The 15,932-nt window shown below is 36.2% G+C and overlaps 1 protein-coding gene across 1 annotated transcript; it reads left to right on the top strand.

The window, feature by feature from the left end:
- Positions 1-2,686: 2,686 nt before the first annotated feature.
- LOC107040717 (pyrokinin-1 receptor) lies at positions 2,687-15,874 on the top strand. The gene is made up of 5 exons (XM_015260922.2): positions 2,687-3,422; positions 5,502-5,908; positions 12,318-12,535; positions 12,626-13,058; positions 14,790-15,874. The coding sequence occupies exons 1-5, from the start codon at positions 2,938-2,940 to the stop codon at positions 15,032-15,034; spliced, it is 1,788 nt and encodes a 595-aa protein (XP_015116408.1). The 5' UTR covers positions 2,687-2,937; the 3' UTR covers positions 15,035-15,874.
- The last annotated feature ends 58 nt before the right edge of the window (positions 15,875-15,932 follow it).

Genomic DNA, 15,932 nt, shown 5'->3' with positions numbered 1-15,932 from the left:
ACATGTTCCGCGTCTGGCGATGACCGTTAATTCTCCCACCGGAATTTCCAAGGATTTATGTATTTTTTCTGCCCCTTATGAAGAGGAAATAGTCCAGGCTTGATTTATTTATCGATAGGAGAATTCGTAAGGGAAAACGTCACGTTTTTAGATCGTTCATATCTCCCGATTACATGATGCGATTTTAATCTAGAAAATTTCATTCTGAAGTCTAGAAAAATATTTTTGGAATGAAATGAAAATTTCGGAATTTCACTCTGGCGATGCTGAGTTATTGAGGATTGAAAATTATCGGTTATAGTCCCCGAGAGCTTCAAAATGATCTGATTGGCCCACGGGACGTCGAATAGCGCAATTCTATTGGTCGAAAGGGTGATGGGAAAAATAATCCGTAGGAATACTCCAGGAGCTTCAAAATTATCGGGTATTTTCCGAGAGCTTCGTTGCAAACAAATGAGGGTGTCAAGTTTTGCGAGTTAAAAAAATTTTCTACAAAATGTGGAAAGATCGTTTTTTTGCAAGGAAGCTTGAGGGAAATATCTGATTAAATTTGGAGCTCGAAAGGAATTTGTCGGATTATTTCCTACATCACCATTTTGATAAATAGAATTGAGGTATTCAGTGTCATTGTGGTACAATCAACAATTGTTTATTCTGTTTGCCAACGGGAAAATTATCAGCCGACGGGAAATTATCGGTATAATTCTCTTCTGATTGGCCCACGAGACGTCGAGTACAGCAATTCTATTGGTCGGAAGAGTGATGCGGGAAATAATCAATTTTCTCGCCTTTTTCTTTGAGTGAATCAATTTGTTTTTCTTCAGAAAACCTATTGACGTCTGAATATCCGTGATCAAACGACTTGATTTATTTATCGAAAAGAAAACTTATAATGGAAAAATTGAAATAATAATGGAATAATGGAAATAATAATAACGGAATAATGGAAATAGTGTTTTTAGTTTATTAATGCGATTTTAATTGATGAAATGTCATTCTGAAGTCTGGAAAAATATTTTTGAAATAAAAAGAAAATTGTGGAATTTCGCTCTGCGATGTTGAATTATTGGCAATTAAAAATTATCAATTTTATCTCCGTTTCAATTTGTTTTTCCCCAGAAAAACTTTTGACGTCTTTTAATATCCGTAAATCATGGAGAAATCCATGAATCGCGATCAATCTCAATGACAAAGGGGAGAGAGTATATTTGTTATGGAAAAAATTCTCACCCCATCAAAAACTTCAGATCATTAATCACTTCTCAGTCATCATTTTTCGTTGAAATCCTTTTCTTCTCATTTCCCATCACTCAAATATTGCAATGATTCTGAACGTTTAGAAAACAGTAAAAAATCTGTGAAAAAACTCCTATTTGTCAAACAAGATTGCTCTCTTTCACGAATAGTTCATGAACAATTATTTTCTCCCTGAAAAAAATTACTCAGAAATTATTACAAATTGATTCATATTCAAATTTCCGTTGGCAAAAAAATTCATTATTTATTTATAAGAAGAGAATGAATTTAAAAATTATAGAAAATTAATAAATAAATCGATAGAAACAAAATGAAGATGGAGGATGTCATGATTATAAACAATAAATAATGAAAAAATTATCAGACAATTTTTCCTGCCTAACAATTCAAATTCTAATGTTCAAAAATTTTTAATTATTTATTTATTTAAAAAACTAGACAAAAGAAGTTGCAAAAATAGATGAATAGATGGATAAAAACAAAATGAAGATGGCAAAAGTCACAATTCAAAACAATAAATAATGAAAAAATCATCGGAAAATTTTTCCTGCGTAACAATTAAAATTCTAACGTTTACAAAATTATTATTATTTATTTACAAAAAGAAAATAGACAGAAAACCTTGAAAAAGTCAATGAATAGATCGATAAAAATAATGAAGATGAAGAATGTCATAATTCTAAACAATAAATAATGAAAAAATCATCGTAAAGTTTTCCCTCTAGCAATAAAAAATGTTTAAAAAATATTAATTATTTATTCACAAAAAAAGACTGCATTGGAAGTTGAAAAGAGAGAATGAATAACTAGATAAAAATAAAATGAAGAAGCAGAACGTCAAAACACCCCCCCCCCCAAACCTCATAAACCCCGACATTTGTTGCTAATCAGAGTCTGGACTTCTGTCAACAATTTACACAAGCCTCCCCATAAAAAATCCCATTGCACAACGGCCCGGAAGACCAATAAAATCTCCCTACTAATTTTCAGTTGAACCTCATCACCAGCGATCAATCAATGCAAACTAAATCGATCGAAGTGTTTGAGCATCGTGTTGACTCCCACTTGATCCAACCGGCGACTGCGGTGGCCAAGACGCTGAGGAATCGTGTCATCGATGGCTCAAGCCTCCTCTAGTCGTCTGTACACGTTCACACGAGCGGGAGCACAACGAGAAATCCGCGGGGATGACACAAACCGTGGAATCCCATAAAAACCAACGACTCAGCGCCAGACTTGTGCATAAAATCGTGAAAAAGTGAGGAAATGCTCGATAAAAAGCGGGCAATTCACTCAGAATTCCCCCCGCACATGAATTTTATCATTAGAAAATTCTTCAAAAAAACTCACGGTGAAAAATAATTATGTCTGACGGTTTCGCGCATTTTTATGGGTAGAATTGACCGTTTCATCGTCGAGTTGACGACAAACAGGGGCATTGGAGTCATTAATCTTGTCCTATACATCGAAAAGTCGCGTTTAACTCGACTGCTCGTCATTTTGGAGAACATCTCGTGGGCGGTCGTGGCACAATAGTGAAAATCAGTGAAAATACAAAACTCTTCTGTTCCCGTATTTTTTAAAACTTCAAAAATAGAAATAGAAACGGAAGTGTTCGTGCGGTAATTGAAGGGAAGCACTGGGAACTGTGAAATGCCGATGAAGTAAAATAGTTCAACGATGCGTCAGGGGATGCGAGAGGATCGATCGACGATCGATACATTTCCCTTCGGGATTAATAACTTCGTTCACACGTCCGTCAACGATATATCGCGCTTCACCGATAACTACACCAACAACAACCCGGAATTGATAATCAGTGAGGGCTTCAATCAGACAACACCTAAACGAGATGCTCTGTACGTTGTTGTACCCATAACTATTATTTATGTCGCTATATTCTTCACTGGACTTGTGGGGAATGTCTCCACGTGTGTGGTTATCGCGCGGAATCGATCAATGCATACAGCTACCAATTACTATTTGTTCAGTCTGGCTATCTCCGATTTACTGCTACTTGTGTCTGGTTTACCACCTGAGATGTACTACATTTGGTCGCATTTTCCGTATGTTTTTGGCGAGGGTTTCTGCATCATTCAGAGCTTCGCTGCTGAGACCTCGGCTAATGCCACTGTTCTTACTATCACGGCTTTCACGGTTGAAAGGTATGGTATGGGAATTAAGGATGTTTATCAAAAATCCCAAGTACTTGAAAAAATTTTGATTTTTTTTTCAACTGAGAGATGAAGATATTCCCTTCACTTTGATACAAATTTCAATCCACCAACCCATGTTCTTTATTTAGAAATAAAATAGACAAAATGCACCAAATGCATGCGCTAACATGCGCTTATGTGGGATAGAATCATTCAAATATTTCCTCTTTTTGTTCGGGTACCCCAGATTTTTCTCTGGCCATTGGATTCAGTATGATTTTACACATTACCTTCTATTTTTATTTTTATTTTTAGAGTCTTCTAGTAGGTGAATTATCAATTTGAACGTAAATTTCGTAAGAGCCCGTGTATAAGGAAAAATTAGTTTATTCATTTCTGCCGAGACTATTGCGATCAATTTTTCTTCAACGTTAGAAAAGGTGGTTTTATACGTTCTGCTGTCAACCGAAAAAATTACAGAATTTTCCTTGAATATGAAAAAAAACATTTACCGACAATTTACCGACACTGGCTAAACATCCTGAAATGAGATTTTTTCGAGGCATTTCAGGGGTGAAGTGGTCAAACGATTTAAGTCATTTCCATTCCAGCGCCAGTTCTCGATGAATATCTCAAATTCTAAAGGAGTTGGCAAATTTTCCTGGAAATCTTTTTTGTAAAGAGAAGTGTAGACTATCGAAAAATCTTACAAAAATTTCGCTATCTCTCTTAGATTCGGAAATATTTCTCAAAAACTCAAGTGGGGGGTAAGTCGACTTAAAGTAGCTCTACCCTTACGGTAGATTCAAAGATTATTGAAAACTGCAAAAAAATTGCAGAAAACTCGATTAGATTCGGAATTCTAATTTTTTTCTCAATTTAATTACACGGAGAGAAATTTTCTAGCAAAATTCTAGTACGAGTACTAGAAAAAATCACAATCCACCGGCTGTGAAAAATTCTAGTGCTGTTAAGGTAAAATTTCTTGGTAGTTCTGGTAAAATTTCTGGGGATTTTTGGGAAATTTTCACAGAAATACGGGGAAAAATTCACATTTTCCCCACTAAAAATTCTAGTGCCGGCACTGGATTTTTTTTGCTGGCCGTCACTTTGCGCCTCTTTTCCCGTGCTAGCACTAGAATTTTTCTAAAAAATTTCCCTCCGTGTATCGTTTTGGTTTTTCAAAGAAGAAATGTTTAAAAATCAGGATTTAACCCATCGAATCAGGATTTAAACAACCAATGTTTGAATAATAATAATTCTGTGCAAAATGTAATTTGAATAACGCCGAATATTCATAATTTTTTTCAGAATTGATTAAATTTATATGAAGAGCCGATGAATAGTTTGAGAGATCAATTATGTACATCTTAATAAGTCATTCAAATTAAATTGTGCACTGAATTACTATATTTTAAAATATTTTTTATAAATCTATTGTCTATAAATGAATAATTGAAATTGTTCAAACTTTCGAAAACCTTATTTGTTTGGCATAAAATCTATTTCTGATTAAATTCCGAATAAATTTGTTACCATTCCGAACAAATGATTTTTACAGTGGAAAATTGATGGTTTATAAATTATTTATAAAAAATGCTCGTAATTTTCAAAAATTGCAATTTAAAAATTTTTCCATTAATCTTCCTGCAAAAGTAAACTTTCTATTTTTTCGGGGTTTTTAAATGTTTTCTAACGGTTCAATATCGAGATTCCAATTCCGACCTCCAAAGTTGAATAATAAAAATAATAATAAAACAAAATTGAATAATAAAAAATAAAATCATTGTAAAATGTGCGAAAGTCTAAGGTCAAATGGGGCTCGAATGAAAGCTCTGATGTTCGACTACAAAACTAAAAAAGCATTTCACTGGAGAAAAAATAGCCAAAGCACCTGGATATCTTTAAATCGTTTTACCGCTTGGCTACTGAATTGATGAGCCGTTCGACAAATTAACTCACCACAAGCAAGAATAAAATTATCTCTTAAGGAGTGGCTTCCTAAAAAAATCCCGTCAATTTCCCCAATTAATTTCCCCCCCGAAATGTCAAAATCCGAGAGGAGTCCAATCAATTTTGATGTTGCAGATACTTCGCAATTTGTCACCCCTTTTTATCTCACACAATGTCGAAGCTCTCGCGTGCAGTAAAGTACGTTATCCTCATATGGCTACTAGCACTGTGTCTGGCAATACCGCAGGCCATTCAGTTTGGCATCACCTTTTCGCGAACGCTGAATGGCACTGCCATACCCGACACAGCAGCCTGTTCGGTCAAGTGGCAGATTATCGACCACGCTTTTGAAATATCAACGATATTGTTCTTCGTACTGCCGATGACCATCATTACGGTACTTTATGTACTCATCGGTATCAAATTGAGACGATCGAGGATACTGGTGGCTGTTAAGCGCAATCCAGTGCCGGGGAGTTTGAATTGCAGTGAGAGCGGGAGGTCGAGAGTTACTTCGCAGAGGAATGTTATAAGAATGCTGGGTGAGTTACAATATTTCATTCATTTTCATTTATTTCCTGCTGTTTGGCATTCCTTCGTAAGTATCTTACCTTTTGCCTATTATTTTTCTTCATTCATTACTATAAATTATTGAAGAATTTAATGTTTTTTCAGCTAACAAAATAATCCGATTTCACTTGAGGATCTGTTTTTCCGAATTATTCAGGAATCTAAGAGAGATATCGAAAATTATGTTAAAAGATTTTTTGTAGAGAATTTCAAGAGCTACAAAAAAGGTTTTTACAAAAAATTCGCTATCTCTGCTGTATTCGGAGATATTCGTAAAATACTGAAACGTCCTCACGTCAATTTTTGAAAAATTAATAATTTTTTAAGATTAGTTTCTTAAAAATATTGCTGAATATAATGCAAATAGCGAAAATTCTGTGATGCTATTTTTTATAGGAAATTTCCGAAGCTGCAATTCCCCTAGACCTCATCACTTGTAAAAAAGTTCAAGTCGACTTAGCCCTCAGCCGAGTTTTCGAGGAATAACTCCGAATCTAAGAGAGATACCAAAATTATCATAATGACCTTTTTTGCAGCTCTCAATTCACTCTACAAAAAAGATTTCTACAAAAAATTCCCTATCTCTACTATATTCCGTGATATTCGTAAAAAACTAAAACATCCTCACGTCAATTTTTGAAAAATCAATAATTTTTTAAGATTAATTTCTTAAAAATATTTCTGAATACAATGCAAATAGCGAAAATTCTGTGAAGCCATTTTTATTGGAAATTTCCGAAGCTGCAATTCCCCTAGAGCTCATCTCTTGAAAAACGGTTCAACTCGCTTTAACCCTCATCTGAGTTTTCGAAGAATATCTCCGAATCCACGAGAGCTACCTAAAATTTCGTAATGACCTTTTTTGCAGCTCTCAGTCCACCCTACGAAAAAGTTTTCAACAAAAATTTTGCCATCTCCCTCAGATTCCGAGATATTCATTGAAAACCGGGGAATAATCAAAATCAACTTGACCGTTTTACCGTTTCGCTATGAATTAATTTCGTCTCGTCACTGATTTAACGTATACACTCCCACCGGCGTGCCTCATCCACTTGAATAACCCAATCATCTCAAATTAAATCAACGAATCTATCCAGTCATAACAAGCAATTACCTCGATTCACCTCAGCAAAAACCCCCGCATTCTTCCTCCACTTATTTTTTTTCATTGAAATTCCTTGAGAGTACGAAAAGGTCATCGAGAAAGAGTCAGGTCCATTCGACATTCCCGACGGGTTTTCGGACACCTCTTATCCATAAATATGTGTTTTTTTTTTATCCACCAGTAACTCAATTTTATTTATTTCCACCCCGCAATCTACAAGCGACTGGTGTGGGAGTAATGAACCGCATTCTCTCGATTTTCATTATTTCCCATCACCGGATCGACGATAAATGGTTTATTGCTCTACCAAAATGCTGATGGAGGCGATTCGATGAAGTACTTGTGGAGTTATTCTTGTTAATGGGAGTGACCACTGACCACTCGAGCTTTGCTTCCTCATGAGACATCAGTTGAGCTTTTGTCGATCGTTCGATCGCAAATCAGGGGAGATCGAGTTGGAATAGTAGAAACCGGTTATTTTCCCTCAACCGAGTTCGTGACTTGAGTAATTTATTTGGCGGTAATTTATTTCGACGAACAAAGGCTCTGGAAGATCCTAAACCGTCTCTTATCTCCGCAATTAGTTTCATTTCTCGTATTCCTATTTCCGTCATCGTAAACATGAAAAAAGAAATTCTCAACTTTCCTTCACTTTCGTTTTTTGCGAATATTTCCGAAAGTAGAGGAGATACGAAAAAAATTGTGAAAAGCTTTTTTGAAGATCTCGTTCCGCTCTACAAATAATGTTCAGACCGATTTTTTGTGTCTCCCTTGGATTCCGAGATATCCAACAAAAACAAGTCCTATAATTTTGTTCATTTTTCTCGTGAGTCTTTGTCTTGAATCGTAAATGTCTCGAGAACAGCAGAGTCGAATTCTTCGATTTTTCTTTCATTTTCAAGGTATTTTTTCAAGCTTTAAAACGAGCCTTGACTCATCCAGATCGTTCCATTTGATCAGAAGATGTTGACGACTAAAACCGAATAAATGAGATCGGCAATTTTTTATGAATGTAACTGCTGAGATAACATTCGAGCTTCCGTATCAAGGGGACTCGATGGGAGAGATACCCAAGAGTTGATCCATTATTCAGCGACACTCCCGGCAGTTCCACAAGCTGTATTCCATAAACTGGTACGCGAGGCATGGCAAAATCGAGTCGCATTAATCCCTTATGGTTGGGCAGGTGAGATGGAGCCACGTCAGCATGAGGCATCGATCAAATTGTTATTGCATCGATAGATCAGGCGGAATGTCAGTTTCGTTCATATGATTATTTTATTTCAGAAATCTGGCATTTCCTAGTTACAATATTTGCGCTGTATTTCCGGGAAGGACTGCTAGGCGACGACTGTCGGTTTGTTTATGTACAAACTGCACTGGCGTGTGAGGAAATGGAGATTAAATAATCGGGATTTTATTTTTATTTTCGTTCCGGGGGAAATTTAGACTGACTTTTCATCAAGTTCGTGTATTTTAATATTTTTCTGGTTCAGAGTGAATCACATCTTAAACAAAATGAGTAGTTGTTTTCAAAAATTTTTTTCAATTTTTGAAACCGATATAATTTTGGACAGACATCGGCATAATCGAAATTTTGAAATGCAGTTAAATTTGGAATAAGTCAATTGGTGATATTATTCATCAATTTTTTTATTTTAAAAATAACCATCAATTTCAATTTTCAAATTCCGAATTATTTTGTCAACCAATAATTGAGAAATTAAATTACCAATTATTATATTATTTTTCAAATTTCAATTACGATAAATAAATCAAAATTACTTTAAGGTGCAACTTTTCATAATATTACTAAATGTCATAAATGAATCCACAAATGTGTGAAATGGGGATAAAATAATCGGAATTTTATTTATACTTTTTTTCTGAGGAAAATTTCCTCGAACATGTTTTTTAATATTTTTTTTATTCCAAGGGAATCATATCTTGAATGAAATTAATGGTTGCATCCAAACGAAAATAATACGATTTTCAATTTTTGAAACCGATATAATCTAGGGGCAGAGTTAAGCCCTCCAATTTTTTCAGACATTTGTGATTGGAATGAATTGTCAGCAAACACCTGTCCGAGAAAGTGGCGATAAAATAATCGCAATATTATTTATATTTTTTTTCTGGGGAAAATTTCGTCGAACACAGAGTGAATCATATGTTGAGTAAAATTAGTATAATACTGTTTTCATTATTTGAAACCGATATAATCCAGGGGCAGACTTTGAACCCTCCAATTTTTTCATACAGTAAAAGTCAAACAAATCCATTTTTTTTTATTTTTTTTTTATTTTCATTCTGGAGAAAATTTCGTCGAACTCCACAGCAAAAATGAATGTCGGAATGTCACACACCTTTTGTAGACACTTTTCAGCCACTAAAAAACCCCTGAATAAAATAAAAAATTGTCTGAATTTCAAACGCAAATTAAGATGTTTGGGCAACTGTTCGTCTGAAATTCAGACACATTTAATTCTATTCAGACGTTTTTCAGTGTCTGAAAAATGTCTACAAACGTGTGTGAAATTCAGACATTCGTTTTTACTGTGTCGCGAACAATCCCATATTTTTCAATATTTTTTATGCTTCAGAGTGAATCGCATCTTTAATGCAATTACTAGTTGCATCCGAAGGAGAATAATACTGTTCTCAATTTTTGAAACCGATATAATCTAGGGGCAGACTTCGAACCCCCAATTTTTTTCCTGCAGTAAATGTCAAAAGCAACGAATCCCGACATTTGTGATTTGAATGAACCATCAGCAAACACCCGGTGCGTGTAAATTACACTCACGTTCTGGCGGAGGGCCAGAGTAGGCGGGAGGGTTAAGCCACTGGATCAATGAATGAAAATCCATTTCCGGGTGTCTTCCACAATGTTCGTAATCCTGGGTTATGGATGTTGACACTCACTCTGTTTGACTTTCTCCTAATTCCACTTGACTTCTTCACGTAAAGCTCGGGGTTCAATTCTTCCTCGAGTCCCACGCACTTTGTCACAACAAATATCAAAGTTTCAGGTCGTGACCCTAGTTTTTGTGACGTCAGCGTTGAAGATTGGGGGTGAAGGGTATCATTTCATGTTTCCTCGATTAGGAGGAGGATAATGCACGGTTTACTAACTTTCATCGTTCACTGCATCAATCATTCCCGGATTTCTATTCAATTATGCAAATGACCTTGAAGGAATTATAAAGTTGGGTGATGTATTAAGGGGAGATGACACGAGATGACTGTGTTTTTTCTGGATGTCTGGAACTCAAGGGAAAAAAAGATAATGAGGATAATCATAGTAATCATTAAATGATGATAATTGGATTAAGTTGAGGATCACAGATAATGAATTGAAATAGATATGTAATAGAAATAGGGGAGGATGAGGTAAAATGGACACTTTAGACTTTTTTAAAATTATTTATAACTCAGAAACAAATTTATCAAGAAAGAAAGGCGCCCCACTCAAAACGACGAAAAGATTTTTACGGAATTTCGTGGAGCTCGAGGAGAATTCGAGTTAATGGGGCTGCGTATGCTTGACAAATGTAGAAAGCCCACAAGAAAAACTGCGGTAATAACCCTATCTTGGCAAGCGAAGTCCATCGATCTAAGACCTAGATTCTAGGTGATGAATACGGTTGAGCCTCAAACTTGGAAAGTCCCTCCCCTCAGTTCTTGCGGTGTTTTTATTCTAGTTTCATCCTTTCTTAGAGTCGTAGGAAAGATATTCCCTCCAGATAAAGAGAGTTTCCGCAAGAAGACACAGTGAATGGATCAAATCACCCTCGCTTTTCTCTCCGGTTCTGTTCTATCAGAGAGAAACGAATATTTTATTCGATTTGTTTACTCCAATTCGTTTCCCGATCCCTCAGAAATACCTGATATAAAATTCGTACACGAGTTTCTTTTTTTAACCAATTAGATTGGGATTATTCAAGGTTGAGGTACCGTGAGTGGAAGGGAATGTCTTGAATAGGTGGGATGACGATATATGGCGCCAGCTGGGACTATTTAATACCCGATTTTTATGATAATTGGAGAATATTTCGTCGAAATCACCTTCAGGATGTCTTAGTATTTTATTTATCGTCGAAATCCGCTTCAACATTTGCAGCAATTTTTTAAAATGTTGTCACTTTATTTGTATTATTCAAACATTGATTATTTAAATTCTTAATTTCCATGACTATTCAAAATTTTTAATCTAAAAGATAATTCGCAGTTGATTTTGTTATTTTGATTTCATGTTGTCACATGTATTTAATGAAATGCTCTAATCCCTTGAGTTATTCGATACCCTCAAATGAATCTCACGCCGTCGAAATTGAAATTCATTAATGAATTAATTAAACCCCTTCCTGAATTCGATTAAGAGCGAAATGGAGGTCAGAGAATAAAGAAACAATAAATTTTATAATAAGACCCTCGGGGGTAGATTGCAGTGGCAATAAAAGGTAATACTATGAGACGTTTCCAAAGAGCGAAAAGGTAAATGAAGGCAAATGGCTGGTGGACGATTACTCACTCCCGTGGCCTCGTTATTGGCCAGGTGTGAATCAATGTCGGAAAATAACTCTTCGTTTGGATTCATCGACACTGATATTTTAGTTAAATCGTTGCATACAATATTTTTATCCCAGAAAATCATGAAAAATTAAGAAATTAAAATTGAAGAAATTTCTGCATTACGACGTCACATTGCAGACATTTTCAATCTCCCGAAACTCATTAATTTGTCAATTTATCGTTAATTATTAATTATTATTATTAAAGACACATGACCACCATTTTTAATTCAGCAGCGAAGTGGTCAAACGGTTTAAGCCAATTCTGGCTAGTAGCCAGTTTTCAATGAATATCTCGAAATCTAAGGGAGATAGCAAAATTTTTCTCATGACCTTTTTAGTAGCACTCAACTCGCTCTACAAAAAAGGTTATTATGAAAATTGCGCTATCTCCCTTAAATTCGGAAATATTTCCGGAAAACTCATAAATTGACTTGAACCGTTTGACCACTTTGCTACTGAATTCAATTCTCATATTAAAAATGAAATTTGGGCTTAGTCTCAACATAGTTGAACGTTTATTATTTATTTTATTCCCTCTTCGACTTTGCTACTGACCGCACAGTCCAACACCAAATTGCTCCATAAAAATGAAAATCAGGAAAAAAAAAGTTCAATCAATTGAAATTAAAAATAGTGATTGACAAAAAAATTTCGGAAAAACGTCAAACGAAATAAAAAGAAATCCAATTGTTCATGCAGTTGCAGTGGTAGTGGCATTTTTCATCTGCTGGGCGCCCTTTCACGCTCAAAGACTGCTGGCCGTATACGCAAAGAGCGTAGGCGATGCTGGTGGACAGTCCCTGGTGACGGTGTACACCATCCTGACGTACATCTCCGGAATATTTTACTACCTATCAACAACAGTCAATCCCCTTTTATACAACATAATGTCGAACAAGTTTCGTGCGGCATTCAAGGTGATTAATTATCGAGGACAATTGAATTCCGGAGGAATTGTTGGCGATCACGAGAGTAATAATAAGTCAATAGTCGCAAATATGTTTTAGACGATGTTAGCTGAGCGATGCGGTGCCAGGAGATCGATTGAACGTGCAAGCCCTCGGAGACAGACGTACACCAGCCTCTCGCGTTATCAGAAATCAATGTCGAGGAGACCTGAGCAACACTCGAGCTCGTACTCAGCCAGTGATGATACACAGCGCTTGACGCCGATGACCCGGAAGGAGGAAATCGAGCGTCAGTCTCATCAGAATCCTGTCATCACGACCGGGAGGATCGAAACTACCCCGGGGGTCACACCCGGGGCCACGGGCGATGCGAATTGTGCGGGGGGAAATGACTCGGAGCCCAGTCAAGTCAATATTCTCACGTCACAGGGGAAAAGTCTTGATGAGGGGTGTCGACATAAAGATGGAGCTTCTCATAATGCTATTAATAAATGTCTTATAGTCCAGAGACCCCTCAAGGCTGTCACCATAGGTGAGTGGCATCGGTTGGGCATGAAGTTTTTTTTTGTAGAGGAAATAATTTTATTTTCCGCGATCGGGGCATTTACTATGGATTTTTGTGAATAAAAGCCCCTTTGATTGATTGGAAGTTTGTTAAGGGATGTGGGGAGGAATAAATAAAAAAGAGTAGAAAATAAAACGTGAGATGAAAGAATAATAGAATGGAAAGGGACGATTGTACATGAAGATAGTTGAGAGGGAGAAAAGAACAAATATGTAATGCTGCTCGCTCTCTTGAAAAGTTGTCGCCCCGACAACAATGCACCGGCTAAAGGCAATTGTAGTGAAATTTCAATTAATTAATAACTGAAATAATAGGTTAATTATGTGGTGCCTCCAATGCAACTCTCTTTCAAAAACCCAGACGGAAAATACAAGAAAAGAGAAGAGGTTTGACTCGAAATAGTTCCATGAATCTTGATAGAGGATTCGAATCCCATTTTTGGGATCAATGTTAAATGAGAGCCCCTTCAATTAACTATAATTTTATTAACAGAATTTGTGGGGAAATAAATGAAAAAGAGTACAAAATAGAAAGCCGCAAGATAAAAGGATAACGGGGTGAAGAGGATAAAGGGGTTTCAATTGAAACCCCGAGTTGAAGACCCGAGTTTGTAGCAAAGATGTCAGACAAGATATGAATGTTTTTTTGGGCTCAAACGAAAGAGCGGGTCGAGAAATGGCGTGCTAGGACCTCTAAAGATGGTTTTGAACCAGGGGAGACTCCTAGACCCCAATGTTCTATACATACTCCTAGACCCCATTGTCCTCCTAGACAATGATGTCACAACTCTGCTTTTCAATTGAAAACAGATATCATCTTTAGAGACATTTGTCATGTTTAGAGGCTCTAACACGTAATTTCTCGACCCGCTCTTTCATTGGAGCCCAAAAAAAAAATCATATCTTGTCTGACATCGCTGCTACAAACTCGGGTCTACAACTCGGGCTTTCAATTGAAAAGGTGTGACTCGAAATCGATATAGTAGACTCCAGTTATAGTCGCACTCGTTATAGTCGCCGCATTTTCCCTCATGTTGATTTTTCGCCGCTCGTTCGCCTCCCCCGTTCTACTATCCACGAGCTCCGAAGGAGGATGCAATGTTTCTCAATTCCAGGAATACCGAAAAATAAAATACTTTAAATATGAATTTACGATCATGAAATTCAGTTCCCTATAGACTGTCATGGAGACAGATTCTAATTTTGTTGGGATAAGGTGAATTAGATGATGAATCAGAATAACGAGAATAACATCAAGATTGCCGATGAAAAAGTTAAAGAAAGACAATTAACGTGAATCTTACAATTAAAACCAGAAAATCAAAACGACTTTCATAAGAAAAAAAGTTTCTTGATAAAAAAACTCGGTTGACTATTAAAAAGAAGTTAATGAAATGTCAATATAGATTAAATTATATTGGTGAACATTTCGGAACGAAAGGCCACATTTAATTCTTAAATAAAAATTTGAACTTGAGTTTTTGAGGCATATCTCCAAATCTAAGAGAGATATCAAATTTTCGTTATGACCTTTTTTGTAGTCCTCAATCCGTTCTACAAAAAAGGTTCCGATAAAAATTTTGCCATCTCCCTTAGATTTCGAGTTATTCATTGGGAACTGATTCCCATTGAATCGATTGACGAGGGACGGTTGAATGTTCATTTAAATTCTCACAAAATTTGGAATATGATTTTCCAGGATTGCTTGCCGAACGCCTGAGATCCAGTACTAAAGAACTCTTCGCCCACCAGCAGAGACACTCTAAACCTAGAGCAAGGCCCGATCCCCTCCAAAAAACCCAAAGTAGAATCAAAAGTCATCCGAGCATCGAAAGTGCCAACACCATAAGCAACTCAAGCCTCCAAGACCTGGACGAAACTGAATTCACGGGGTCCGAACTGGCCGAGTACATGGGGGAGATAAACATCGAGCTCGTCACCTGACGCGACCATTACCCGGAGGATACCGAAAGCGAAGATGAACTTTGAGAATTAATACCGGTGAAATGATGAGTGAAGTGATTCATTCCGAGTGTCGTACAAAGTTTTGTATTTAATTTTCATGAATGTGATTAGTGAAGACTGCCGAGGGGGAATATCAGACGATTACAATAGGATTCATTCATCCGGAATTAATTTCAATATCTACAAGCTACCTGTGATTAATTTTAAAGCTGACGCAGAGATATCGAAGAATAGATGACATTCTGTTGTACATAATTAAGAGTTTCCCATCGAAGTTTGACCTTTGTGTACTGTCAATTCATCAGGAATGACTTTGAATATCAGTAGTTTTGGTTTTTAAGCAAGAAGATGATGGTAATGATGACTATACTCACTAACTAAGCAGATTCTGCATCGTAAGATCAATCAAACAACGAGATCTCATGCAAATCATTAATTATTATCGAATCAACACAAACAGTTCGAGAACATTATAGAATAAACGATATTTCAGTGTCAGAAACCACAATCATTTTCCTTAAATCATCTGAGTGACTGTTTTTGTGATTAATTTTACAGCTGATGCAGAGATATCGAAGAATAGATGACATTCTGTTGTACATAATTAAAAGTTTCCCATCGAAGTTTGACCTTTGTGTACTGTCAATTCATCAGGAATGACTTTGAATATCAGTAGTTTTGGTTTTTAAGCAAGAAGATGATGGTAATGATGAATGTACTCACTAACTAAGCAGATTCTGCATCGTAAGATCAATCAAACAACGAAATCTTATGCAAATCATTAATTATTATCGAATCAACACAAACAGTTCAAGAACATTATAGAATAAACGATATTTCAGTGTCAGAAACCACAATCATTTTCCTTAAATCATCT

The sequence above is a fragment of the Diachasma alloeum genome, unplaced genomic scaffold, assembly GCF_001412515.2.
Source record: "Diachasma alloeum isolate Michigan unplaced genomic scaffold, Dall2.0 Dall_scaffold_00340, whole genome shotgun sequence".
Classification (NCBI taxonomy): Eukaryota; Metazoa; Arthropoda; class Insecta; order Hymenoptera; family Braconidae; genus Diachasma; species Diachasma alloeum.
The sequence above is the reverse complement of the archived record's forward strand: the minus strand, read 5'-3'. Positions and strand labels throughout refer to the sequence as shown.